General features: G+C 41.1%; 1 protein-coding gene across 1 annotated transcript in view; it reads right to left on the bottom strand.

Moving 5' to 3' along the window:
- STAB2 (stabilin 2) overlaps positions 1–27,804 on the bottom strand; it is a 98,199-nt gene that overhangs the window by 5,086 nt on the left and 65,309 nt on the right. Inside the window, exons 42-66 of the mRNA XM_085322617.1 lie at positions 27,022–27,147; positions 26,434–26,507; positions 24,662–24,733; positions 21,949–22,068; positions 20,916–20,963; positions 19,670–19,753; positions 19,420–19,566; positions 18,888–19,019; positions 18,455–18,514; positions 17,800–17,976; positions 17,629–17,718; positions 16,640–16,786; positions 15,052–15,108; positions 13,729–13,852; positions 11,915–12,064; positions 9,978–10,082; positions 9,481–9,588; positions 8,598–8,791; positions 7,403–7,544; positions 6,851–6,984; positions 5,107–5,272; positions 4,778–4,884; positions 4,102–4,221; positions 3,089–3,247; positions 736–843 (exon numbers count right to left, since the gene is read on the bottom strand). Coding sequence (XP_085178743.1) covers positions 736–843; positions 3,089–3,247; positions 4,102–4,221; positions 4,778–4,884; positions 5,107–5,272; positions 6,851–6,984; positions 7,403–7,544; positions 8,598–8,791; positions 9,481–9,588; positions 9,978–10,082; positions 11,915–12,064; positions 13,729–13,852; positions 15,052–15,108; positions 16,640–16,786; positions 17,629–17,718; positions 17,800–17,976; positions 18,455–18,514; positions 18,888–19,019; positions 19,420–19,566; positions 19,670–19,753; positions 20,916–20,963; positions 21,949–22,068; positions 24,662–24,733; positions 26,434–26,507; positions 27,022–27,147 — 2,951 coding nt within the window. The remainder of the gene's footprint in view (positions 1–735; positions 844–3,088; positions 3,248–4,101; positions 4,222–4,777; positions 4,885–5,106; positions 5,273–6,850; positions 6,985–7,402; positions 7,545–8,597; positions 8,792–9,480; positions 9,589–9,977; positions 10,083–11,914; positions 12,065–13,728; positions 13,853–15,051; positions 15,109–16,639; positions 16,787–17,628; positions 17,719–17,799; positions 17,977–18,454; positions 18,515–18,887; positions 19,020–19,419; positions 19,567–19,669; positions 19,754–20,915; positions 20,964–21,948; positions 22,069–24,661; positions 24,734–26,433; positions 26,508–27,021; positions 27,148–27,804) is intronic.

Genomic DNA, 27,804 nt, shown 5'->3' with positions numbered 1-27,804 from the left:
GTTATGCCCTTTTCCCACGGGAGACAGGAATYATTTTTGTGAAGCATCCTAGTTGCTCTGTGGCTGGAGAAAATGCTTTCCTCCCTTTCAGACAAAGTAGTAAACTTTGCTAGTGTGAAATAAATAGAATAACGTGCTTGTATCCACATTGCTAGAGCCTATACCATTTTTATGTGCTATTTTAACTCCAGGTTAAAGCAATGCAACTGCTGTCTCTAYTTGCCTGCCTTGAAAGGAGGGCATCCTTTTCTAAACTGCTGTTTTGCCACATGTTGTTTGGTTTGGCTTTGCTGGTCTTAGGTCTAGGGGTTGAGATAATTGGATAACTAGAATCATTGCAGGAATTCACGCATGCTTGGAAAAAAAATCCATACCATTTTTCAAAACATCTTGTTTTGGACAGTAATGAATTAAAAGCCAAGAGTGAAAAATTTTCCTTAAGACCTTGAATGAGCATTTTGGAAGAACTGAAATKGAGCTTTATAAAGCTTTGAGTGGGAACATTGCGTAAGTGATTCCATAGGTGGGGGGGGGGTGGGAAGATGGCAACAACATGTTTAGACAGAAACATTATGAACATCCTTCACCAATACCTTGTTCTAAACTTCTACATTTCTTTTAAAAAGGAAACTGTTAACCTGAAACTGTATGTAGGGGAGTAAAACTGGGAATTTTCAAAAGTTAGCAGAGGCTTTGAGATGATATAAGCCCCCCCCCCAATCAATATGTACTTACAGGAGCCGGGGGAGCCTTTAAAGGCTCTGAAATAACATGGATTATCCCATTGGAAGCAATTATATCCCACTGGACAATAGCACTTCCATCCACAAATCTGATCTTGTTCTATTGGGAGAAAGAACAGTGAGAACTARGCTTTGACCCTCCTGCCTTTGAGAGTGGAATACAATTTAATCTTGGTTTTTCCCCCATGACTGTTACTGATTCATAGAGGAAAAATCTCTTGTGGGATTATACAACTGTCTCAACGGATACCAGCCTAGGATGGTCCCAGGTTTGTCAAGGCTGTCCTCTACAGGAAGGAGCCATCATCATTACCTGCATGTTGCCTTCAAGTATTTTTGTCCCTTTTTTTGCAAGACATTTTTGCAATGTTTGTGCAATTGCTGGACTCTGCTTATGAGTGCTGTTACGCCTGTATAGGAAGATGTGCCAGACAGGCTGCAGYTTGTATCCATGCTGTTCCCTCAAGTGAGGTTGTGTAGTTGTCTTCCTTCAGTCACCATCCACTTTCTATGCTGAGGATGCCACTTGCACAGACATTGCTTATCCTCAAGAGCTGGAGGACAGTGGAAAACTGCTACCCATAGTTTATTTGGTGGCCTACAGTGAGCGAGTTGGCAGGTTAAGCTAGTCCCGTTTGGTGGCTCATCAGGATGTGAGGRGAGAGAGCAACAGGCTCAGTCATACCGCTATCGCACAGTTTCTCTAAATGCTATTGATATTGGGAGCCTTTGACTGCCTCAGGCCTGTATTAAGCCTCTCTAGCCCAGCTCTGCATTTTGGGAGGAAGGATTCATGTGCAGTCTTYGCTATTGCAAGCTTTACATTACATTGCATCCTCACAAAACAGCTTCCCCTTGGTGAGCAGAGAGCTGCTGCCAGTGCTCTCCCCTGTGCCTGGGGCACAGTATRTGCTAAGCCTGACTGAGGGCTGAAGCTGAGAAGCTTCGTATCTTACTAGCCCTCTCTGAATTTGAAGCATTTATCTTTTAAAAGCCAAATATTGTGAATAATCTTGTTTGTTCCTGTGCAATGCCTGGTTTGCTGTGGGTGCACAAAATGACTTTCTGTGCTTACAGAAGGACAAGCTTAGTGGCACCACAGAAAGGATGRTGGGAGTCATGCTATGTCCCRATCTGTTACTTCTGCCCCTTTTCAYAGCCCAGGGAATGCACGTAGGGCTGTTACATGGTGCTGTGGAAAAGGTAAGTGCTTAGCTGGCTAGAGTGTGCTTGGAAGGCGACTGCCACCTTGCCTTTCTTAGGCTGGCACCCTGGTTAGCATTACTGCAGCTTGACTTTTCTTGTAGACAGAGCATGAGGAGGACGGCTGCGTTCAGCGAACACTTGCTGGTGCCACTCTTCCTGCAGTGCTCGAGGAACACTGATTTTATTGTAGTGAATTTTAAACAGAGGTATAAAAGTAATGCTATCAGCATGGATTTAGCTGATTAGAGGAGTTAGAAATCTTCCCTTGGCAGCTTTTGAGGAAAGGAAAWAAGGAAACACCAGGGATTTTTTTTYTGTTTGAGTTGAGAGGTTCTTAAGACTTCAAAGTGATCAAAAAGAGCTTCTTGCTTTCTTATGAGTAATACAGGTTAGCCTTGTGGTAGCACAACTGATCTCACTTGAGGGTGTACTTCATTAATGTGATTACTAGGTTGGAGTATAGGGTGGATTTAAAAATATTTCAGTTTTTCTTAGTTTAAGTAAGTGCCATGCTCTAGAGCATATTTAAACTTCAAGCCTGTAGAAGCAGGTTTGTTTCTTCTCATGTTCAGCTGTACAGCATCACCCACAGCAGAGTCCCAATCTCAGTCTCAAGGGACTGTTGCCACAGCATTTGAAATGGTTGGGCAGTGAGCATTTTCAAAAAAAAAAAGAAAAAAAAAAGAGGAGTGATTTAGGAGTATATTTTCCCCTAAAATATTAAGAGCACATCCTCTTTGCAAAAAAGGATGTGAACTTTTGCTTTTTTTTTGTTAAAAGCAATAAATAATGCAAACCTGTGTTTTGTCTGCTTTTGATCTGAACAAGGCAACTCTAGTTTTCCCTCTCCTGGAAAGTTATCAAAAAATGCCAACAGCCTTCTTTAATGATAAGCTCCTGCCCTCGTCTTTCCTCCTGTCCCACTGCTAACTTCTGTAGTCTTGCCAGTCCAGGAGTCAAGCCTGTCTCCCACCATGCTGCGATTCCTAGTGCTACCTGAACAGTTTCCTCCAAATTCAGCAGATCAGAGCTTTGCTCTTAGCTATTTGCCAGCTGGCATCAGAAACCCCAGCTCCCCTTATCTGCCTCAAGACTCTGAATTCAATATCTCAGTGGAGATTTATTTTTTAAAAAAGTACCTGTTCATTTGTGAGGACTTGGTATTCCTGGCCTCTGCTGTCTGTTATTAGGAGTTTTTCCCCTAATCGCGTTAGAAGAGTGGTTCCATTGGTCAAGTCTTCATAAAACATTACGCTTACRTTAGATAAATGATATTCAATGTCTCTCCCGGAAAGTGTCTAAAAATACAAGGAACATTAACCAGTTTCATTAATCTACCAGATTTGCGGACAAACTAAATGCCTGTGACCTTTTTGCTACTGATGCTGCAGCAAGTGAAATATGAGAGAGAGGCTCTCAGGAAATCTGTATGCTAACACTGGGCTCCTCTGTCCTGCTGCACGCAGTACTCAGAAGCAGGCAATACCTTTACTCTAGCTGGATAAAGGATTTTATTCTGGATGATGACATTTGAAGTGATGAGTCTCAGAGATACTCAAAACAGCTTGAACATACAAACCAGAACATAAACCTATGTGAAGAGAAATCACTTGCAGGTCACTTATTAAATGCCCAAACTTCCATTTGACAGGTTCATTGCTCTGTGATAGTTGGTTCCTGAAGAGAAATGCTAACCTCATTTCCCTCAGTAGCTGGAGTTGCACCTTAGCTGTTCAAAGTAACATTTAATTTAAGGGAAGAAAAGGATAAGCATACAAATGAAGCTAGGAACAGACTCCTTTCATGTATTTATAAGAAATACCACAATCATGCAGGGCTTTCTGGAAACAATAACTTGGAGCAGACTTCAACTCAGAAATTCACTGCAGTGATTCAAACACTATATTCCTGACTGCAGAAGAGAAAAGGATAAAACAAACTCATCCCTTTCAGGAGCATAGTTTTAAACCATGTGGTGATATGATACACAGAAGTCATGTCATACTAGGTAAGATCTTTTTTTAATTAAGATCTCACCAGGAGTACAGAAGCCCTGAATGGCTGCTTAAAAAAGTGTTACTAACATAAGGAAGCAAAAGAGGTTAAAAAAAAAAGAGAGAAAGAAAGAAAGAAAGAAAGAAAGAAGCCTCACCTCGTTTTCTGTCAACCCCCTATCATCTGGGGCAAAGAGAGTGGCACGAACTGACAGGTCTGTGAGGTACTGCAGGAACTCCCTCCCTTTCCTAGAGCTGTTAGAGTAAGCCATGATTTCCTAGACAGAAACAAAATTCAGCTTTAACAGAGGGCAACTGTGAGCTGTGATGACAGGTGAAAAGATACCATATAAGTAATGACACAGAAACTTTCTGTGAAGCAACTTTGGAGTGACATTAAGGGAGAAGTTTRTATTTGATACAGTTTTAGCTGCTCATAATTATATTTTAACATGAATTGTAGAAGTTGGACACTTGTCTGTGAGGCTACTTACACGAGCACATGTATATGTCCTTCTGAGTATCRGTAAGAAGGGAGCATTTTAATGCTTTGCCTTTCCCCAGTAGCAATTTGATAAAACTACAAAAAGCCATTGTAACATTTAAAATGTCAGCAGCATCCCAATAACAGTGGAGATGGTCCAGACTTGCTTTGCTGGTGTATTTTTTTTTTATTTGTATTTCCTCTCTCTTGCAGTTTGAGAAGAACAGTAACTAATTGACATGTGCTGTGCTGGCAAAGCAGAGATGGGCTTTCAACTGGGTTACAACATTACAGCAGCTGCTTCACTCTGTTCATCCTTCCAAACAACATGTGTAATTTATAGGCCGTACCGAGAAGAAGTTTGTCAGCATTGGGAAAGACATCAGTACTTGCAGCAAATTCCCACTGCAGGAGAAACCGTCTCCCACGTAGCCTGTCTTGCAGGTGCAGTTCACCTCTGGAAGGTATAAGCAGATATAATAGAGTGGGCAAACAGAGGTGAGACTGCTCTGAAAAATGACTTGCCAGTCAACAGATGGCTTTTTTTTTTCTTTTAAGTAAAAAAGAATACAGAATCTTTTACAATGCTAGCTGGCAGTCTCTGAGGCTGACCAAAGAGATTGAAAACCAGGTTGCTGCTGTCTTTTAACCAGAGTGAAATACTGGAGGGCTCTGTTACCTTTCTCTCTGTAGCAGAAAACATCCCAGGTTTCACTCAGGTTGACTCTTTTCCCATAGTCGACTATTCCAACATATCCAGCTCCACAGTTTGGGGAGGAGAAGGCAGTAGGGTAGCCAACTCTTTCGTTGTCTAACCAACCAGCTGCACAAAGGTGGTATCTTGCCTGAAACCAGCATAAGGTTAAAAATATAGAGGAAAGACCAAGCTGAAGATGGAGACAGCAGCTCACTCTACCATGCTTATGCAGCACCCAACCTCACTAGTCCTATTTCTGAGGGTTTGAGAGATGCATAGGTTTGTGCTGGCCCTCTGGCCAGCCATTCTGCAGTCTGTTGTGTGCTGAGGGGCTGCAGAAGGTGTAAGGTCCCTGCAAAGGTCAGTGGCTCCCCATACAGGCAAAGGGAGCCTTTCCCAGGAAAAGCTTCYCTGAGCTCAAAGCCAGGGCAGGATCAGAGCTAAGCATAGCATATGTTTATGAAAGCCAAATGGGGATATGAAATCCTTTCTTTTGTCAACATGGGAATTGCTGACAAACCAGGTAAACATAGAAATGAAGTACCCAGGAATACTGGACCTAGCCCCTACTGCTGACTTAGATGCTTTAAGGGATATTTTTAAGCTGCAGGGATGCCTGAGACCCACAGCTCCAACTGGGATCTGAATCTTCTCACGAAGCAGAGGAGATACTGGGTTTGGTTCAGGCCTATAAGCCACAGAAAGAGGTTTACATGCAGGCCCTGCCTCAGCCTCTCATTTTGCTTAAAGGGTCTCTCTAAACTGCAGGCTTCTTTCTTTCCTCCGCAGCTGAGAATGAGCCACAGATAGTCAGTCTGACCTACTCTTTTAAAAACAAGTTTTACAAACCCAAGGCGTGATGCTGATCTCACTGACATCAACCATGTGTTATCTATAACACATTCAGAAAAAAGAATATGGAAATGACTATTGTAAGTTAACAGTATTTTGGGAACCTTACGTAAAAGAAAAAGAAAAATGTAAGCCTAATTCTAAAGTGTATGTTTCTTTGAGAAGTATTTACAATTAAAACTCCTATGAAAACACTCTTTAATACCATCTTACCCTCTATCACTGAAAACAAGAATTTGGCAACCTCTTTCAGTGCAGTGTGAACAGGCATGAAACCAAGTCAGCAGTTTTTTTTCTCACGGGTATTTCCAGTTTTGGGGCTATTGCTTAAGGCCAACAAATTAGCACTTCGGAATGCTTACCACAAAAATAAAATTGGGAGAGAGAAATGAAGGCAAGTAAGATCTTTACAGGCATTTTGTACAGGAATAGTCCAAGCGATGTTACTACGGGTAGAGGATCCTCTCTGATTTACTCTGTGCTTTGTAGTTGGTTAAAAAAAAAAAAAAAAAAAAAAAAAAAAAAAAAAAAAAAAGATACGCAGTGTTGCATTGCTATGTTTCTGTGTTAATTTTCTGGAACCTTTCTGAGCTTCTCTCAGAGCTCTCTGTCCTATCTGAGGATTTGACTTGGGCCCCTTGTTCTCACTGTGTATCTTAATAGCAGTTAGCTTCCAAACTGAGCTAACATCACTGATCTTGCACAGCCAATAAACAGTCTAAAAACTGGGGTCCCAGCCAAACAGAACTCCGGGCAGGAGGATAAGGAAGAGAGGGAAAATGAAGCTATTAACACACAGCCTCCCCCTCTCTCCTCCCTTGCCATTTACACCCTGGCTACATCCACTCCAGGGGATTTTCTCCTGCTACATCACCTTCTGAGCATACAGCAGCTGATTATATGTAGCTATGGTGGCTGATTCATTGTTGCAGGCCTCTTTCGCTTTCTCATAAGTCATTTTGTACTGCCCTTGTGGAGATCGTAAATGGAAAACTCCAACCGTGGTATCTGCAAAGAAAGAGAAGAACCAGCTCTTCCTGACTGGATTTCTGTTTCTGGGTGCAGAGGGAACTTTGCCATAAGAACTACTGGTGAATTTTATGAAATATAGCTAGCACAAAGTGGTCCCTTGGGGGTAATATTTCTACCTGGAATGCCTTCAGTTGTTGCTTCATAAAACCAGTATTGCAAAGTATTTAAGCATGTGTTCTAACTTTAATTCTGCTTAAATCTCATTGTTTCAAGAGGATGTAGGTAGAAGTCTGAGTGAGCTTATAACTGCATGGATTCAGATCAGACCCACTGACTTCGGTGTGACGTTACAGGAACAAGGATGATTACATGGATTGATCCAGCTGAACAACTAAGGCTTAAGGACCACTGTGTTGTGCATGTGYGCACGTATTCGAGAGTGTGCAGTCCTGACCTTGGAAGTGGAGATCGGCACAGTCAGCATCAGGATGGCACTGCCCATTGTCTTGCAAACAGCGGTCAATTGGAAGTTGCATCACAGAGCAGTTCAGCCCATCACCAATGTAGTTATTTTTACATTCACATTTGCGTTTATCCTAGTTGCATAGAGAATAAAAAGGCCATGCCAAGTATTAAACATAAAAATGGTATTTTCAAGCAACATTTTGAACTGTTGGAAAAATTGTTTGATGTATCTAGGAACGTGCAAACATGAAAGTTGCTGCTAACAACTGTGATTCAGACTGCTTACTTTCATGGTGACATTTATTCTTTTAAGCAGAAGACTTACGTACATACTTAGGTGCTCTGCTGAATTAAGACCACAGTGTAATTCTATCTACAAAGCTAATAATATGCATTGGAGAATTATATGACCTRTAATTAACAAATATGGATGTCAAACCAATCAAAATGATGTTTAAATGACAGCACGTGGAAGCATGAAAGCAATTTAGCAGTCCACTGATTGTAATAAACTGAGAAATATAAACCAAGTAGGAGACGGTTACATCTAGGGATTGTGATTGTTAGCAGCTAGAATAGATTAGCAGCAAGGCTTTTCTAGATAGTTCCTGGAAGACAGATCARGCAAGTCAGCAAAATGGAATAGATAGATGATCTCAAAAGCACCAGGACAACTACTGGATCAAAGTCATCATCACAAATTTTCCTATACAGCTTTGACCTTGCAACCCCAGGAATTTGTATCATGTGGCTGCAAAGCTTGTTAAGCTGAGTCCTAAGCAACCAGCAAGTGACATATTCTCTCAATTGTCCCTAGGTTTAGCTACCAAAGTATATGCCATTTCAAGCTACCCAACTTTTATTGCAAATAGAGGTATCAAAATAGGGCTATCTAAAACAAATGTGATAGAAAAATTCTACATGCAAAATATCTCATCCGCTGTGGTACCCCTTTCTTTGGGGCAAAGATTTCAAAACCAAATGTTCCTCACCCTCAGTTGAGAGGGTGCCCAATTAATATGGAAAGTATGCTGGTCATATATAAACACTGTTTTGGGAAACAAATGATTTTTAGAGATACAGAGTGTGATCAAGCTGTTAGCAAAGCCAATTAAAAGACTTCTATTGGCATCAGTAAAARTTGCCTCAGACTTCCCTGGGGTGACCAAAATCATTGAACTTACAGGTCCTGTGACTGTACAAATAGCATGTTCATGGCAGCCTCCATTGAACCCATCAGCACAAGGATTTATTGGAAGGCATGTAAAGCCATCTCCTTTGTATCCTTTCTGACAACTACAAAAGACTTTCACTCCAATCTGTGTGCAGTCTGCTGCCTTGTGACACCCACCGTTGTTTTGTATGCAAAGGTCTGCAGCTGCAAAGAAAAAAGAAAATACATGAGTTGGGTGTGTCTTAGAAGAAGATGTTTTTCACAAGGGTAAACCACCTCCATTTTGTTAATGCACCCTAGAGAGACTAGAACACTTATTTGGGAAAAAATACTGTTTAAGTTTCCTGGGCCATTCCTAAACTTGTGCAATAGCTAGCCGATAGAGCACTGAAGCCCTTGTCAGCACTTTTGTTATTTAAAAATACGGCAGCATTTCCCAGAGATTCTGCTTTGCTTCTTGGTGGTGTAAGAGTTGCACATTTGGGGATACTGCTCTAGCCAGGGTGACCTCTGAGGGTGGGAGGTGCCTGGCTCACAAAGAACGATGGCTTCTGCAGGAATGTTGCTAGAGAATTGCTTGCCAAAAGTCACCAAAGAAATCCTGTAAGTGAATTACTGCTGAAAATCCTGTCATTCTCCAGAACGTGAATGCAGCTAGCTCACCTGTTGCTGATACTCCTGCTTGCAAAAGTCTGATGAAGCCCACCCACTTGCTTTAGAAAAAAAACARTCTGTACGGTCTAAATTTGTTCCARTCTCTGCTTGCTGCAAGTCTTTAGGTTTGATAGGCAACATTTTCATGCCAGACAGTAACTGTATAGATGTGAATGCATGTGTGTGGGCAGAAGAATGTGCCTTCTTTTAGCATGCTGTGAATGCAGGAGAGAATTCACCTGTGCATGTGATCCCATCTCCATTGTAAAATGGCTTGCACTGACATGTGTTGTTTTCCATACAGACAGCATTGGTGGAACAACTYGGAGAACACACTGGCAGCAGAGCTGTGAGGAATGAAGAACAGCCGGGATGAAAACATCACACTATTTATGTTGCAATGTCCTTGTTTAGTACAGAAAGGAAGCCAATATACCATTCTTGCCAACTGAAAAACCTGTATGAACATTTTTCTGATTGCTTAGCTGTCAGGTAGTACCTTCTCTCACATAGTCCTAAGCACTTCTACAGGGAAGGTAAGCATTCATATTCCCATTTCGCACACAAAGCAACAGGGAAATGAAGGGACCTGTTCAGTCAGCAGCAGAATTAGGGACACAGACCCTATCTCCCAATCAGTGCTCTTAATAGCCCTCTTAGCTCCGGGTGAGAGCTGATGTTATTAACCTTTCTTCATCTCCTATATGCAAACCCTCTGTTGACCTGAGACAGAGACCTAGTTTGGTTTCACATAGCCGACCAGTCCATCCTGTTTCACAGAAACATCGTCCTGTTCCAGAGTATCCTTCGTCGCATTGCCCATGGGCCTTGCATTCACAGACTGCAAAAAGAACACAAATCAATCATTTTCAGAGCTGTCAATGAGAAAAGGGAAAATCTTTTCTTTGAGAAACACCATCTAGATTGTCAGTTCAGGCATAGTATTTTCTATCAAGGATTTAGATTAATCCTTTTCACCACCATGATACGCAAGCAGTGGAACAGGCTGCCCAGAGAGTTTGGACAATCCCCATCCTTGGAGGCTTACCCTACTGGATAAAGCCCTGAGCAGCCTGGTCTGATCTCAGAGCTGACCCTGCCTTGAGCAGGAGGTTGGACTATAGAGAGCTCCTGAAGTCTTTTCTGACTTGACTTCCTCTGTGATTTATAATGCACATTAGTTCAAGGCACCTCTGAAAACAAATACTGATCTGCCTATGAATGGAGGAACAAACTTCATGAAGAACTGTAGCAGGAAAGAGTTAACGAATGGGCCTGAATTTCATCCTAATGAGCAGCAGCTGCTAGCTGTGGGAAAGCCTTTTAGGTGAGAGAATTAAGGTGTGTGGAAGTAATGTGCTTAGATACTGTGTGGGAGAAAGTTTGATTGTTTAAGAAGACCACATATGAGGTTAGTGAGCTTTGTTGTAAAACATGGGCAAGTTACCTGTAATGTTTTTTTTGTGTGTGTTTTAGATATTTTTATGACTGAACTCTTCTGAATTCCTTGTGTTCCTTTGTATGTGGATTGTTGCCCCTTACGTCCTACAAGCTCAAGCATGAGGGGTTGCTTTATTCTATTGGTGATTTCCCCCACATACTGTTTGGGCCTTATAATAGCTTGTGTATTGAGTCCCTCTTGAGGAGTTATTGATGGCTCTGTGTGTTGCAACAAAATAGCATCATTTTTTTCCTTAATATTGTTGTTTATATAGGAAAATAATGTGGGATTTGGTGAAATTCTAAGTTTGTGAAAGCCTGGTGCTGCTGAAATGGAGTTCTACCCTCTRGCTTCTATTCACTTAGTTCAAATACTTTGTTTATAGTTAGGATAAGCATGCATTAAAAATAAGGGGCTATAAGACTTTCCTCAAAAAGGAAGTACCATTAATCTGGGTTTCAGATTAATGAACAGCTCATGTGGAATTTATGCTATGGTGTGCKGTAAAATGGATAAAGTGCAGATAAATACAGTTCTGAGTGCTGAAATCTGGTGCCTTGACCCTGCTCTAAGGCTATCCAGCCTACGCCCCATAACTTCATGTGCTCATGGGCACTATCAGTGTGTGCRGTGTTAGGATGGAAGAGTTAAGACTGCAGCTTGCCATCAGAAAGTCTTATACTGGGGAAAACACTYAAATTCAAAGGGTGACATTGACCCCTGTGAGGAAACATGAGGCTTGTTCCATCTAGGTTACATTTACAACATAGCAAAGGAGGTTATGTGAGCATCTTCTGGGCTGCTGTCCCTCTTCACAGACTACCTTCAACTTTTCTTTTCTTCATTGGCCGTCTCCTCCTACGTTCCTCTATAAACYACATTGCTAAAATACTGTTTTGCCATTTACTGGGACAGGATATAAGGCTGTGCTGTAGCTGAAAAGATGTGTTGACTAAGGCTCTGTATTTGATGTTTGYGTATTGTATACAAGTAACAGGAGGAGCCCTGCACTGAGGGCTGACTAAAGTCTCTGTCCTCACCACCTTCTCTTCCTCCCTTTTGTGGATCTCTCTTCTGAGACTTTGTGCCATCTCTCTGTGTAAGGAAGAGTTCGGGAGAAATGTTAGTGATGAAATGGAGAAGCATTGCTTAGTCTACTGAAAAAAACAACCACGGACAAAATAGTTTGGGCTTGCAAAGGGAAACAGTATAGAAGTGAAACTTAAACATACATCTGCAGTCAGAGCCATATCTGCCTGGCAAACACAGCTCACATGAAGTCCCATTGAAGCCGTTGTCACAGTCACACTCTCCTGTCCCTGAGTACCCATCATCACAGGAGCCGTGGTTATTGCAAGGAGTCTCTGGCCCTCCTGGGCAAGCTGAAAGTTTAGAAAAAGTGGCTGATGAACTAAAGTGCACAYTTTTGTTATTACCATTCGTTATGCTGTAAAGGCCTTGAACAGTGAAATGCTTATGAATGCATCTCTGCTAGGCAGAGATATATAATACTCCTTATAATATTCACTGCACAAAAGCAGTTGTGATGCTTCTGAGTGCAATTTCATGCTCCTAATGCCTTCAGATGCTTTTACAAATTGTAGTAGAAAGATGTAGTGGACTCTTCCAGCTCTGGGAATTAAGAACTGTTATCTAGAGCTTGCTTATTCTGACCCTTGAGAGAGATGTATGTGCCATCAGCAATTCCTAGCTCATGCTCTGATCAGGTCCACTTGCATGTCTACCCACCTGCATGTCTATACACCAGCACACTGCTGATGTGAGCCCTGATTACCCTGGGCTGGGAGGTGTCGGGGCAGGGAGGGCAGCTCAGGCTGGCCAAAARTGTTTGGGATCAGTATGTGTGCAGTTCTTGCTCGTGAAATCTGGAAAAAGAGGGAGCTGGCAGGGCTAAGCATGCTCAGACCAGTCTGCTAGCTGATACCTACACTGGGATCTCCCTAAGCACTGCTGCYGCTTGAGGTCCAAATTGTAGCTGGGCTGCCATTGATAACAAGGAGGCAAATCACTTTGGTCATCAGTTCAGCTGGCCTGATACTGCACTGTTGCATGCCTCCCTTCTCAAAATATCACATATTCAGGGTCTCAGTGTGGCRTGTCACCTGAATGGAGCTGAGGAAAATCAAAGGGAACAACTGACTGATTGAAGCTCCTCAGACACAGCACGCATGGATATAGCTAACAGGTTGGGAGAGTTGGACCTACCTGAGCTGATGAGTGCCTTAATGCTGTTCCCCTGTAGTGCTGGCATTTGAAGTTCATACTCATTTAAATTAGGAGCTAACTGGGAGGATTTGCTGCATTTCCTCACAGAACCACAACTGTGCCCAATGATTTAGGAGCCCAGAGTTCATTAGTATCYGTTAACAAACAGCTGGGGATAAAAATCTCCCAAGCGCTCTCATGCTTGCTTAGAACTATATTGGGCAATGTCTGAGCTTACCAGTGGCATGTGCACTTGCAGATGAGTGAGGAATGCTAAAGCATRTGTTTAGTATGTTTTGATGTTGCTACCTTCAGGCTGATTTTTTTGTTTGGTTTTTTTTTGTTTGTTTGTTTTCAAAGGACTTTCGGCTGGTGACTGATTAAGACTCTCTAGGTATGGTTACAATACAGCAATCTCTACTCTTTTTAATATTCACTTGGTTCAGTACTACCATGGAGTTTAAAACTTGCTGTAAACATGTGAAAAAGGTTATTTGGAGTAAAAAAATCAGTAATACTTTTTGTGTACTTTAGTTCTTGCAACAGAACTTGTTTTGCAGATGGTCTCTATTAATGTCTCTTATTAYAGATAACATAGTTCAGGTTTCCATAGCTCCTGTTTCCAGGCCCATTTCTCCTGCATAGGCCATGCTAATTCTGGATACGAATGCAGTAATTAATGCAGGGATACATTCCTCCCTGCTACTCCCTATCCTCTGTTTGAACTATTGAGTCTAAGGAGCAGTGGCCTTCCTTTTCTGTCAGCTTTYCTGTTAGCTGGGTATTAAGAGGACACGAACTTGCAGCAGGAAAATCCTACCTTGGCAGTCTCGTCCAAAGTAACCCTTGCAGCACTTTGTGGTATGGATCACCATTGAACAGTTTCTGCGGCAGCCGTCTCTCCGGAGCCCGTAGGATTCATATGTACATCTGTGAATCCCTTCCTGGGCGTTACATGGTCCAACATGGAAAGGGAGAGAAACACAGCAAGATGAGTGCTCTGTGAAGTTTTTAACTTTTTTTTTCTCACTGTATTATTGYTGATGTAGGCTGAATTAAACTGTTGTTGCTTGAAAGCCCCAGCTGCTCACTTAGCATCTGATGAGCTGCTTGTTTTTCCAGGAAAAGCAATTTTTTTAATGTAACAGGCAGTAATTTATGGATGTTTCAGCATCTACTACCTAAATCTCTGAGCTGTCCRCATGCCAGGAGTGGGAATATTGGAGAGGGGCAAAGCAATTCTGGGGATGTGGGAATACACCAAAGTAAGCTATTTCTTAAGGTGAGCCAGAGTGAGCAGCTGACAAATATTTACACTTGGCTATGGATATCTTTCTGGAAGGCAAACTGATAAATAGAAAAGATTTAAGCTCTTCTAGCCTCCTGTCYCAATGAAAGAAGGCTCAAGCAGCTYCATTCTGTTTTGGTCTTTGATCCATAATGATTGGGGCTGAGCAAAAGCAGAGGCCCCAGATTACCTTCCTGCTAAGGGAAAGCCAGAAAACTAATTCCAAAAGCAGCAACTGAACATCTGAGGGATGCTCAGTGAGGAGCTGAGATCACTGTGGCTAGGGAACAGGGGATCCAGATCCCTGGGTAACAGGACTTATTACTTCCTCTGCTCACAGAWCAGCTTGTTGAATTATAACAACTAGTTTCAAAGCTAATTTTATTGCTGGGAAGAGTCACAATACTGATGATACCTGTAGTTGCCCAGGATTTGTGTTTCTTAGGACCTGATATAAGTGAAAAGCTGTCTGAGGCATCCATGGATGCTATGAGTGGTCAGGATTTTTTCTGATGTGTGAAAAGTGCAGATATGAGACCATCACCTTTCTTTTTCGTTCTTGACTTCCTGAGCACCATAAATGAGGATGGAGGGGTGGTTCCAAAGTCAGCTGAAGCACCTGCTTCACTGGATGTGATGTGAACATCTGACAAGATTCCCCCATAACCAGGATGTATATGCTCACCAAGGGAAAACKTTGGCCCAGAGTTTTTATGGCTTCATTTAACTGTGTAGTTTCATTGTTCAGAGTTCCCTCTCTTTTTTTGGTCAAATAAACTTACTCTAGTTTGTGATTATATGAAGTACAGAGACCAGCAAGCTGGACGTTTTAAATGCAGGATTTTAATGTATTACCTTTGGTTTTGTCCCTGGAGGGCACTTAGAATTACTGTAACAGCTAACACAATGCCCCTGTTGTAGAAAACAGAGAAAAAACAAACTTGTATGAAAAATAACAAAAGGCTATTTGGAATGGTCAAGAGTGTGTGTTTACRTGAGCAGTAAATATGAGCAGAAAAGAATGTGGACTTAGTATTCTTAATACAGATGATAAGAACTTTGAAGAAAGAGTAAAGGAAAATGACAATGAAATAGTTGCATTGAGTTGWAGTGAAATGTAAGAAATGAAATTTGCATCAGAATAAATGGAAGGAGGAATTTGCTGCCAGTTTAACACTTGTGGAAAGGAGATGGTGGACAGTCTCCAAACAAGTATCAACACAGGGCAAACCAGACTTGGAAGTTTAATTTGGAATACTGAAAAAGGGTTAATTGTCAGAAAGTGCTGATCACATGTGTAGAAATAATAGCTGTTTCACTTCATTTAACAAACCATGACACAAAATGCATCTTGTGCAGACATGATATACAAAAGTTCTGATTTCCTAACTGAAATGTAAATTCCAATAAGCTTCTTGAGATTGACTAAATGAAAGCATTTGTTTCATCTAGGTACGCACATGCGCGTGCACACACACACACATAAATACAAATATATAAAATTGAAATAAATTTGGTCCTGAAACAATTTCAAATTGTTCCATTTGAAAATACTGGAATCAACAGAATTATCAGAAACAAAAACATTAGTTGGGGAGGGAAGGAAGATGCAAAGCTGATCAGTCACTGAACCYGAGAGGGAAGTCACATTTTTACCACAAATACTTTGGTTCTAGCATCAAGCACCCCTTCTCCAAAAAATCAAGTCAGTTGGGTACTCTGCATCAGTGATGAATTCCAGAAAGCTTCCTTCTCATTCTGGATACCAACATAGTCCTTGCTGATACTGTATGGATGTCTTGTGTGTACTGTGAGTGTCTAGAAATCTATGGATTTCGAAACTTCCTATTTACAGGACATGTACAGGAAATTTCCCTCATACTGAGAAAGCAYATTCAGATGCCTTAAAACATATTTCTGTGAAAGCAGATATGTGAGACAACTAGCACCCGGCTTACAGGCTAGGCAATTGTTTTGTGTTCTTAAAACTTTGTATAACTGGGATAGATAATAMCCTTCCTTTGTAAGAGGGAACTTTAATAAAGTCTGTATGACCAAATACATAGGGTGAATATGCATTATTCAAAAGTACACGGGGAAAAAATCCATGCTTGCATTGTAAGGTACTGTTCTGGCCTGGGAAAAAAYGTCTCTGGTCAGAGCTAGCTAAGTTACTTTCAAATGGAGACTACTTATCCCCTGTGTTCCTTAGCATTGATACAAGATTATCTCTGTACATCTTTTAGGCACAGTACTGCATTTGTTTTTACTTGTGCTTTAGATGGTGTGGCAAATATGAAGCAGCAGATGAAGGCAGCTTGAAATGATAGGACTTAATCTCCATAGTGATGAAGCTGTTTYGAGTGTTATCCCTGGATTCTGTAAGGATAGGGTTTGGCCCACAAGCCATGCCTTAACCAGSGGTAAAAAATGCCAGACTGACCGGGAAATCCACAGTGAAAAAGCTGTCACAGCGGCCCCCGAGGCTGGGGTCCATCAGCAGGCAGTCAATGCCGTATGCGATACCTCCATCGAACTCCAGTTGCCGCTGCACTATCTTACACCGCCTGTCATTCAGGAAAAGGGCACCCTAAAAGATGAGACGAGAGGAAAGGTATAACAAATCAGGACCCAGTTTTCCTTGGGGTCAAACTGAAGCTAGATGCTGAATGGGAATTAGGAATTACTCTCCCTCTATAGGGAAGCTCCCAATATGAAATGGTGTGTCAAGTTATCCTATTGGTAACACTGATGGCTGCAGGAGCTGGAAATCAATTTTGGGACCTCTTGCAACTCGGGGTCCTGTAACATCACAGATGGCAGATCCTTTTTTCTCCTAGAGYACAAAGCACACCTATGCTACATCTGTTGGTTTGTCTTATGCATATTTTAATTTGGCCTCACTTTGAGGTGGATACTAGCTAGAGGAAATGTAGGTTATGCTCCAGTAATTCTGCACAGAAAAACATGCTGTTGTTCTGGTTTACCTGATTCTGCACACACCTGCATGTTAGTGTGTAAGTACTTACAAACTAGAGTTTGTAGACAGATGCTGCATTCATGAGGTTGCTCCCAAATCCAGGTTCATCTTACAGTTTTGCATTGCGTATTTTGTTGAGGGAAAAGTTTGAATATACTGGTGTTTGTCTTTTGAGGTAACTGAGAGCTATTTTGAACAAATGACATCTTACAGCAGGGAAAATGATGGCTCCAAAAAGTCTTACAAATGGTCTTATTTACCAGTCTAGCCTGCTGAATCATTTGGAGTGGCTGACCCAGATTTGGGAGCTGTTAGCATGGACTGGCAAAGATCAAATAATTTTTGTTGCCACTGGCCCCTTCTGGCAGCTCTGCATAGGCATAGTGAAGTCTGCCTGAGTAGATTCTGCTGCCAGGGCTAAGGGTAAACATGATGGAAAGGCAAATACTTACAATCTCCCTGTTATCCCCACAACTAACACTGAGGTTGGAGCCCTGCAGGGTTTTCAATAAGCTGTAGCGGGGGAGCTGGTAGGCCAACACCTGGGAAGAAAATAGAGGAGATGTGTGTTTGGTCTTGTGCATGTTAGCTTTGGCAACACTTCTAAAAATCAAAGGCTTTACCTCTGCATCTCGGATGATGTGGAATTTGAGGTACTGCACCAGTTTGTCTGTATTGGACTTTTTGAACAGGAAGTCCCGTTGTTCCTGTGGGAGGCCTCTGATAGCTGCATCCGTGGGCCAGAAGAGCGTGACAGGTTTGTGAACGGGATCGTTAATCAGACTGAGCATGTTATTATTCTGCAACATTGGCAAAAACAAACAAACAAAAAACAAAACAAGGAGGGGTGGAACTAACTGCCCCTCTAAAATGACATTGACCCTAAATTGTCCTGGTCAATGGCTGCAAGTGCCACGACTTTAAAAACTGGATGCTTGAGTTGAGCTGCTGAAGTGCTGTTGTATGGCCCAATTCTCAAAAGTGTTTTAGTACCCAAGACTTCCCACTAAAAATCAGGCTGCAGGCACAGCTTTGGTCTCAAAGTTGTGCTTAGGTCAAACTCAGAGCAGAGCTGGGAGAAGACAGSTCATGGCAAGTCTGTTTGATGTCCCCTATGGGACCTGGACTGCATGAAGACCAGGTTTGTCACATACCTTGTTGCAAGCCCTCTGATTTACTGAGCACCATCCTGTCAGTGATGCTGTGTGCCAAGTCTGTGCTTTTGTCCRAAAAATGTTTAAAACCTGTGCCTGATGGCTGACGATCCATTAGTCTTACCTCTAGCAAGTTGCTGAACAGGATGTATCCATGTTTGGCTGCAACCATTTTGAGGCTTTCCTGCAAAGAAGGAAATATGCTAATAAATACATTATATGGGCATTTAAAAAAGAACAAAGAATATATTAGCTTGCTTTCTCCTGTTAAGTCACTGTTATGAAATCAAAGATACTGTAAAAGCCCTGTGTAGAAGTCCTCTTATACTGTTAGAATAAATAAAATTCTTGAATTAATTTTAAATATACAAGCATTTATTCAGCAATGTTAAATTATTCTTATATAAGGGTTTATAGCATCACTGCTGTGAGAGTGTGTGTGTGTGTGTGTGTGTGTGAGAGTGACATATATCTACCAGTAAATGTGGAAAAACTCCCAAGATAAGAATGGTGCATTCTGAGCACTTCAGAACGCATTTGTAATGAGTTGTACATACCTTCCTATTGCCTGAGGGAAAATCTTGAATCTGCGGTGGGACCAGAACTTGATTTATGATATGGATCACACCATTTGTGCCAACGGCATCACTGGATATAATTTCAGCTTTATTGTTCAAATACACAGAGTTCTGTAAGGTAACAAAATTTTTTTGTGGGAGAGTGAAGCTGATGCCAAACTTCTTTGATATARTGAGCTTACTCACTGCTTTCTTTGCAACAAGTAATAGCCTTAGTTTTGATAAGTCAGCCCTTRCCCTTTCAAACTCTGGTCATGCTCATAAATATGCAGTCAGAGGACAAAATAACTCATATCAAAGTAGGGATCATACAACTACAGTCTTAGCATAGCAAATACGAAGCATTCATTTTTTTTTTTTTTAATCCGAATGGGCAATTTAAAATTCTATTTATTTACTTTTAAAAATTCTATTTATTCACTTTTGTGTGTCAAATAAGAAAGGGGATTTTCCTGATTTTTAAAAAGCTAAAAGCTTTATTCTGGTTGCTACTTCTTTATTACTCTCTTACCTGAGAATAGCTGATCTGTATAGGGTCCCCATGGAGAGAAGTGACGTTTGCAATTGTTGTCAGGTCATTGTACAATAGACTGGCACAACCCACCATATGGTACCGAAGGATTTGAGCCATTGTTCCCCTGGCAAGCCAATCCTTAACCTACAACAGAAAGTGGAGGAGTTGCAAAGCATGTGAGCAAGGCATCTCAATCCAAAAACTTGGGGATGGCTTGAAGAAAGCCTGTGGCTGCTTTCCTACTTACTCGTGAGTCAGTGTTTAATACATTTGTGCGAGGTACAAATAGAGTGAAAGGGCCGGGGCCTGCAATATCTCTGATAGACAAGGCCTGGAAAATTTAAGAGACAAAGCAGTAATGAGTTGTTAATGCAAGTAACTTCACCTAGTGAACAGACAGAGCGTGGGGCAGCTTGACAAATGAGAAATGGTGATTGCAGCTCGAGTACTGCTGCACGCTYGGTTTATTTTCTGAAATATAAGAGCGAGAGAAACACTTTTCTACTGGGTAGACTTTCTTTCTCAATCTTATCTCTTACCACTGTATGCAAATATAAGATGGAGGATTTTTCTGTTTGCTCTTTCAGCTTAAAGTCAAATCTTCATTTTCTGTACAATAATAAACAGGAGAGTAAAGGGGAAAGCTCTTGACCAATTCTAAGTGTAAGAAAGGTGAAGAGTGCTATTCCCTCCTGGGYAAGGGAGAATGGAAAACCCTTTCATCCTGCAATATTCAAAAGTGAATACATGTATTTGTGCATATGTTTAGCTGATATAGGGTTCTGTGTACCTAGCCATGGATTTATTACTATTTGAGGTACAAATTGACCTGGGGTATTGCAGGCACTTTACAATGACCATTGACAATCTAAAATAAGGAAAGTTCTGGTAAAGTGAGATAAAGTCATCCATCTACCATGGTAGCAGAATTCAAACTAGAATATGGGTCTGTGTACTTGCAGGTCAACAYAGAAATTTGTGCCGTTCCGATGCATGTGAGTACACAGAGATTTATTGTTGTTGTTCTCTAAAAGGCAGTCAGAAATAGAGGAACATGTCAGCTGTCCTGCAACACATAGCAGCATCCTGGGAATGTTTCAGAGGGATGACTGAAAATAGCATGTCAGACTGGACAGGCCTTGGGGTGGTGTGTGTGTGTGAAGATGATAGAGAAGATAGCTGTTCACATCAGAATTTGAAAGAGAGAAATGCTAGAAGATCTCAGACAGTSAATGGGCAAAGGCTTCAATTTTATGCCTGTCATGGAGGCCTTGAGTTTCCCTGGGGTCTTGGTCTTAATTATTACTTCTCTAGAGATTTTTTTAACAGCAGTTAAAAATTAATTAGTTAATAGCAGAGTGATTGGTGATCCCAGTCCAATCTTAATTAAYTTGAAGGATGTTGGGTACACACTGAATCTCTGCCTGCTTGCCCTGATGCCCTCAAGAGAAAAAAGGAACACCCCCCCAAAACCAAACTCTCAAGGTTCTTACCTCCAGGTGAAAATAAAACCTAGATGTTCTAGAGTCCCTGAGAAGTTCCTGCAACCAAGAACAAGACTTTGTAACAGTACTGCAAATGTGGAGCAAAGTCTGTGGAATACAAATGCAGCACTTGGAAAAGTGAGGAGTTTCATGACAGGATTTTTTGGCCTAGAAAAAAAGCTATCTGCCTGCACTGTTCCTGTTGTTCTTTTCTTACCTTGCTCTATCAAAGAACAACCTTCTTTGAAGTCTAAAAATACCARTATTACCTCCCTAATACTGCTTTCATAACAACCATCCATCAGTTTAGTTTTTCTTTTCCTCTTGAAGTCATCTTTTTATTAAGAAGATGCCATGAAACAAGCCCATAACTGGATTGTCAGTACTGGAAAATGGAAGCTGTTACAGAAAAAYGCATTTTTCTATTTTTTTGTGTACCAAAGATATTGTAATGGAAAGTTGTATTAGGAAAGATTTTTTTTTTAATGTGGGTGCCAATCTTGAAGTACTTTCAAAGGGTCTCATTTTTGAAGCAAAATGCTATGTTCTAAAAATCAAGTTTTCAATGTGTTTCAACTTTAAGTTGCCAGCTTTAAGTTGTCACTATAAATCACTGAAAACTACRCTTTCCAGTGTAGTCTTTGGTTTATAGTGCCAATTGGTGTTGTATGAAAGACTATATGTACAATCACGCTTCTCATACCGCAATCATTGTACCTCTGTGGATACAGTACCTGGTATAAAATAATTGTTCTTGAACATGACCCTGAGCAAMATGATCTAACTATGAAGTTGGCTTTACCTTGAGCAGGATGTTGGCCAGACTGCCTGTAGGAGTCCCCTTGAACTAAAKTATCCCCTGATTCTTTGGTGGTTATGGCTATTTTACAATTTCCATTCCTGTATTCTTGGACAGGGATAAGTGCAAATTCTAGGATAGATTTACTGATTTATCAAGGACAAAATTGGCATGTTTTAACAGACAATTATTAAATAACAATCTGAAGAACAATTGGGGCAGTAAACACAAGTAATGCCTTACCTGGAAGATATTGCCTCGACATTTAAATCCATCCCCAACGTAGTTACGTTTGCAGGTGCAGGTCCTTTCTGTCAGCTCAGTGTCATTACAGATTGCAAATTCACTGCAGCCTCCATTATTCTTGTAAGATCAAAATTTAAAATACCTTAATGCTGCATTTCTGAGTGTACAAAACAAATCTAGTTCACTATTACTTTCTTTTTTTTTTTCAGACTTAAAGAACTTAATCCCACCAAATTTTTGAAACTAGATCTTGTTGAAACTTCTGACAATATATATTCTTGCAAACAGAAAAAAAGCATTTAAGGTTAATTAAAACAAACAACTCTCCTYTTATCCATGGGACAGATTTTGACTCCTTCTTTACAGCTTTAGTTCACTGTCCTATTTGATCTAAAAAATTTCCAGGCAGGTCTTATTCTGGGCCTCAGGGATATGATTCTTAGGCGCTCTGTTGAGGCAGTATTGACTTACAAGGAAGGAAACTATCTATGGCTGTAAATCATGTCAGTGTTGCCAAGAACGTGGATTTCCAGAGCTGCTATTCTTTGATAGCCCAGGCCAGCTAGCAATACTATCATGTATGCTCTCCTCTAAAACATCTCCCACCCTCCCCTTGGTGGATCGCTAGTACAGCCTTGGGTTTGGAGCAGCTGTGATTGTCTCACCTGAGTGCACATCTTTGGAGACCTCTGTGGGCTGACGGAGTGCTCTTCCCTACCCAGGAGCAACAGATTGGAGTTCAGGGCTCTTCAAGTCACAAATGAGATAGTCGGCATCTCAGTTTACAAATAAGTTTGTTGCCTGGGCTTGTGAGGGAATTGGGGGGAAAAACTGAGAAAACATCTTGTTTTCTCTCCATGTACTCATTTCTCTTCACCAGCGAGTCATCTTTAGGATCTTTTATTATGGGCCCTGGGTAGGAGCAAGAGCTCCCTTTGGAGCTATCAGCAGGGCCTAACTTGAAAGGCCATAGTGAGTCCTGGCCATAAGTAGTGGGTTTGGATTTACTTGCTATTTATTTGACTAGGTCTAGGTGGATTGCTGGCAATCTTGTATTCATCACAGCTTCCCGCAAAGCTTTGCTGCCCAAAGGTCTCGCCATGGCAAAGCCAGATGAGACTCTGGTCCGTCAGTGACACTTCTCAAAACCACCTTTTTTACGGTAACTAGCCAGGTGGAAGAGCTAGAACAAAACAATGGAAAGCAGCAGCTCATAATTTTGAGCTTCTGTTCCTCCATCTTCTGTCTTCAGTGCCCTTGCTCTTCCATCTCTGCARCCTTTTAAAGTTAGATGAAGTCTGYTGGCAGCCCAGGCTGGTAGGGTGAGAGTTACTGTCTGTGCTCAAAGCACACAGAAAAGTGGGTATGTCCCTGCTTCAGCCTACCAAAAATTAGAGCAACGTGGCTAACATAAAGCACCACGTTACTGCAAACCACATATTTGCACCATCTGAGCTATTTCATGCAAAAACAAATGTGGCTAATTCTCAGTCTGTAGTGCTAAGTGAAGGATGCRATGGCAAATGCCACAGGGAATCTGGATTTGCTTATGGTGGAGAGAAAGAAGGGAAATGGTTTCTATGAAGAATAATTTTATYTTTTTCTCAAGTAAGGCTTTCATTCCCTTCCCCCCGCCCAGCTCTGTCGTCTTTGCTTTGTGTGTTGTGGGTAACCCTACTCTGTGCTGCAGCTTTCAACACAGCTATGGTATACAATGTGTGCACAAGGATACACTGGGAAATTCYCCTGAGAGCAGCCTGTGCACGGTTGTAGGAGCTGTTTTCAATTGCTTAGTGGGATCATTGCCTCAGGTGAGCATGTAAGCTGGGACCACTGACAAAAACATCTGCTTCAGTCATCCTAGATGTGCTCAGGCCCCATGGTAACTCTTTGCTTGTGGAATGGATTTCATTAGTAATAACCTGGCAACATGAGGACTTGATACTCTAATTTGACTATAAATAGTTCAGGGGATGTAGATGTTGACCTCTGATCATGTGTTTCTTTCAGGCTGTGCAGATGTAATTTCAAATCACATGCAAGGACTGATTTTTCTGGCCCTCCCCCAGCTTCTTATATTGTCATTAAATTGAATTTTTGACCTATGATAGACTCTTCTCTTGGTTCTTAAACTCCTGACTCCTCCAACAACTAGAACTGGCCCCTAAGAGACAACAATTTAAACCTTTGATTTTTGTGGCATTATCATTTTTGGCATTACTACTTTGTGTAATAGATTGCATTTCTCCTCTGCTTTATCATTAGAATCATGATCTTTAATTGTGTCTTGTCAAACCCCCCTGCATTTCTTCTCATCAACTAAAATGCTGGTAAGCCCTTTAGGTCTCAAACACAAATTTAGATAGTAGCTTTTTGTATGAATTCTAGCAATGACAAAAAATCTGCATTTAACTACTACAGACTAGGGTCTGTTTCTCTAGATTTGATTTGAAGTTGTTTTTCTGACTCAATGATGAGTCAGAGTCCTGACTTGTATTACATCCAGGCTGTGATTCAAGAAAAGCCCTGGTTGCATGCTTAGTTTCTAGAACAGTGACAGCGCTAAAGCATATACTGAAATAAGGATGGGCTTGCCTAACTCTTTGATTATGGGCAGAGGGGGTAATTCTCATACGTGAGTTTGGATTGCACACCAAACCCCAAAATGTAATAGTTAGAACTTAAATGTTTCCTTAAAAATGACACTTACCTGTGAACACAGACTGATATATGTGCATCTTTTACCATCTCCAGAATATCCCTTCAAGCAATTACATGTTGCCTATAAAGTGAAAATACGAAATATGTATACATGGAAAGGTGACAGTTTCTGATAGGCTCTATCTGCTCTTTCCCTGCCTATCCATCTTGCTYTCTCCCTTCCCTGGCCTGGCTGTTCTGTTTATTTGAAACGACCCCTTCCACCTCCCTGCACTACTACCCTTCTTGTGTAACTGGCTAAAAGTCTAAATTGTTTCCCTTGCTTCACTTTCATTGGTTGATATTCCTCTAAACTAAAAAAAAAAACAGTTGAAATAACTCTATAAACACCTCTACAAAACACAGTTGTCCTGATGTTGCTACTCAGCTTCCCATTCAGTGGCAATACATTCAATGCTTATGYTATGATTACTCTTTTTCGTACTTGCAGCTTTTATGCTGATTAACACAGCTACAAAGAAATGATTTCTCCTCCCCTTCAATTCACTGCTTAATGAGACTCAGTTTAGAATCCACATTTAATATGTAGAAGATGAAATTTTTGGAGGAGATTTCTGCAGCAGAAACAAAAACTGCTAGGCAGTATAATAGCAATATTTTGTAAATCTGGATGACTCAAACTCCTTGAGAAAGCATATGAATTTCTAGCACAGAAGTTAGGCTGTGTAGTGATGAGATTTTATAATGGCAGTTATTACTACTCTCGTGTTACGTGTATTTCCATGAGTGAGGAAGTATACATAATCGTACTGTAGCTACTACTTCTATCACCAGTGACCACGTCAGGAAGAGAATAACCACCCCTCATCCTGTCCAGAGGGACGGCGAATGAGTAAGCAGCTCTACACTCCCATCAGAAATGTGCTGACTTGCAAACGACAGTCAAGGCACAGGGATAATTAATCAGTATCAGCAACAAGAGCTGACAGGGAATATGCCCTGCCCTATCCTCTTCCCTGGGCAACTGGAAGGCAGGATCCAGACTCTGACTCCTGGTCTGTGGGTTTTTTTTTTTTTTTTTTTTCCTTGCTCCTGAAGAAACACTGCTCTGCAGTCCTTGTTGGGGGATTACAGTCCTGCTAATAGCCAGGGATGATAATAAGTGCCGCAATTAGGGAACTGTTATAAAAATAGAAACAGTAATCTCTGAAATGTGACTGCCTGGGCCAATTTTTCTCCTCTTCCCTTTAAGTCTTTTTCACTTTTCTTTTTTTTCCTATTTCTTTGGAGAGTATGTGGTATTTTGTCATCATGGTCACAGAATGTTGAGACTGAATGACTATATGAGAATTATGATTCAGTCTGTTTTGTCTCTCTGTGAATGTATTTGAGCAATGCTGGGAGAAGGGCTATTTTGAAATGAAATTTTTCCACAGACAGTTTCTATAACAATAAAGGAAACATTATTTGATAATACTTTCAAACTGACAGGTTTTCAAACAAAAAAAAAAAAACAACAAAAAAAACACCCTCCAGAAGGAGAAAAACACTATTGTATTGAGTTTGAAACCTCATAACATTGTTTGCCTCTACATTTTTTGGATTTGTTCTACCAAATCTTTTTTTTCAAGTTTATGTCCCCATTTCCCTCCTCAATGCTCCCCCACTCAAGAGTGCATTTTTGAGGGAAGCATACACTTCAGAATTTTTGTTGATGCAAAACCTAGTTTTCCATTTAAAAGAAAGTTCAGATGGGGAAGTTTTTACCCAACCGGAAACGATCAGTCTGGTCCCATTTATTTGCATTGATGGAGTACTCACTTGATTGGGTCCAGTCTGTGTGCATTCAGCATTTCTATCACAGCCACCATTGTTCTCTAGACAAGGGTTGATTTCTTTATAAAACAGAAGCAAGAGCAAAAWGAGTGACTTATCTCCCTTCTTGGGTTCTCAGAAGTAAAGCATATCGGGCATGCAGATTATGACAACCATGAATCAATGAGACTGTCTTAGCTATTTGATGCCTCAATCTGAGCCTTGTAGTTGCCTTGGTAMAGGCTAAAACCTTGCAGTTAGTGTTTTTAGAATGGTATGTGGGGAGGTATGGTACCAGACTCTTTCAGTCTGCAATGGTCAGAGCAGCATAGATGTATCACACTGTCACTGACCGGGCTATCTCTGCTGAGAGGCAGGTCTGCCTTATTAGCTTTGGTGCTATACTGTACTGCTACAGATCCAGTTTGTCAAGTCATATCTGCCACATGGTGTTGCAGGCAAGACTGTTGATATGCCTTTGACATAGTATTGAAACTACAATCCTGTGCCTTAAATGGATCATATTCCATCTACAGGACAATGCACTCCTGTAACTTCCCTCCCTGTGATATACAAGAGATCATGAATGCTCACCAATGCAGACTATTCCGTCTCCAGTGTACCCAGCCTTGCAAATGCAGACTCTATTTCCAGGTGTTGTTTTTCTACATTCTGCTTTGGCAGAGCAGCCACCATTGCTGGTCTCGCAAGCATCAATAGCTGAACAGTGACAAAAATCCAAATGAAACCAATATGTTTAAATAATTTTTCTCTTCAGATTAAGTCTTCTCTATCTTTTAAAGGGATGTGCTGACATTTTCTGAACAAGGAACCTTTCTGATTTAAGAGTCCATAGATGTCACTAGTGCTAGATATTTATTATTTCTTACTGATTACAAGAGGGAAAGGTGAGAAGTGTGGAAGATAAGAATTCATCCAGGACTGGCTCTCGCTAATCTCCCATCTTCCCATTCTGCACATTCTAACTGCAGCAGTGAAGAAGGGTATTTCACATTCTTCATTAGGTTAGAAGGGTGTTTGAAGCTTTCCCTTAGTTTGCCCCTTTTCTGCACACAGATCAAATGGCCTCCCCTTACAGGAGGTCTGAAGTCTAATACCACTTGGCCCTCCTGTGACAAAAGGTCCTGGTTGGATGAGGAATGAGGGACAGAGAAACAGAGCCTGTAAATCTTGTTTCTGCGGTTCTTGGATTATTCAAACACAAACTTGTGCCATTTCTGCAATTCTAGATAAGTCAGAGGCTTGCAAATTAACCTTGCTTAATTACCAAGAGAGCAGGATAGGGGCCTTTTCTGATCTCCTGCATTAATTAAACAAGCTCAAACACTGCTTTCCTTTTTTTTTTTTTTTTTTTTT

The sequence above is a fragment of the Rhea americana genome, unplaced genomic scaffold (assembly GCF_003343005.1).
Source record: "Rhea americana isolate MKP2758 unplaced genomic scaffold, rheAme1 scaffold_79, whole genome shotgun sequence".
In the NCBI taxonomy this organism is placed as follows: Eukaryota; Metazoa; Chordata; class Aves; order Rheiformes; family Rheidae; genus Rhea; species Rhea americana.
This window is presented reverse-complemented; position numbering and strand designations above follow the sequence as displayed.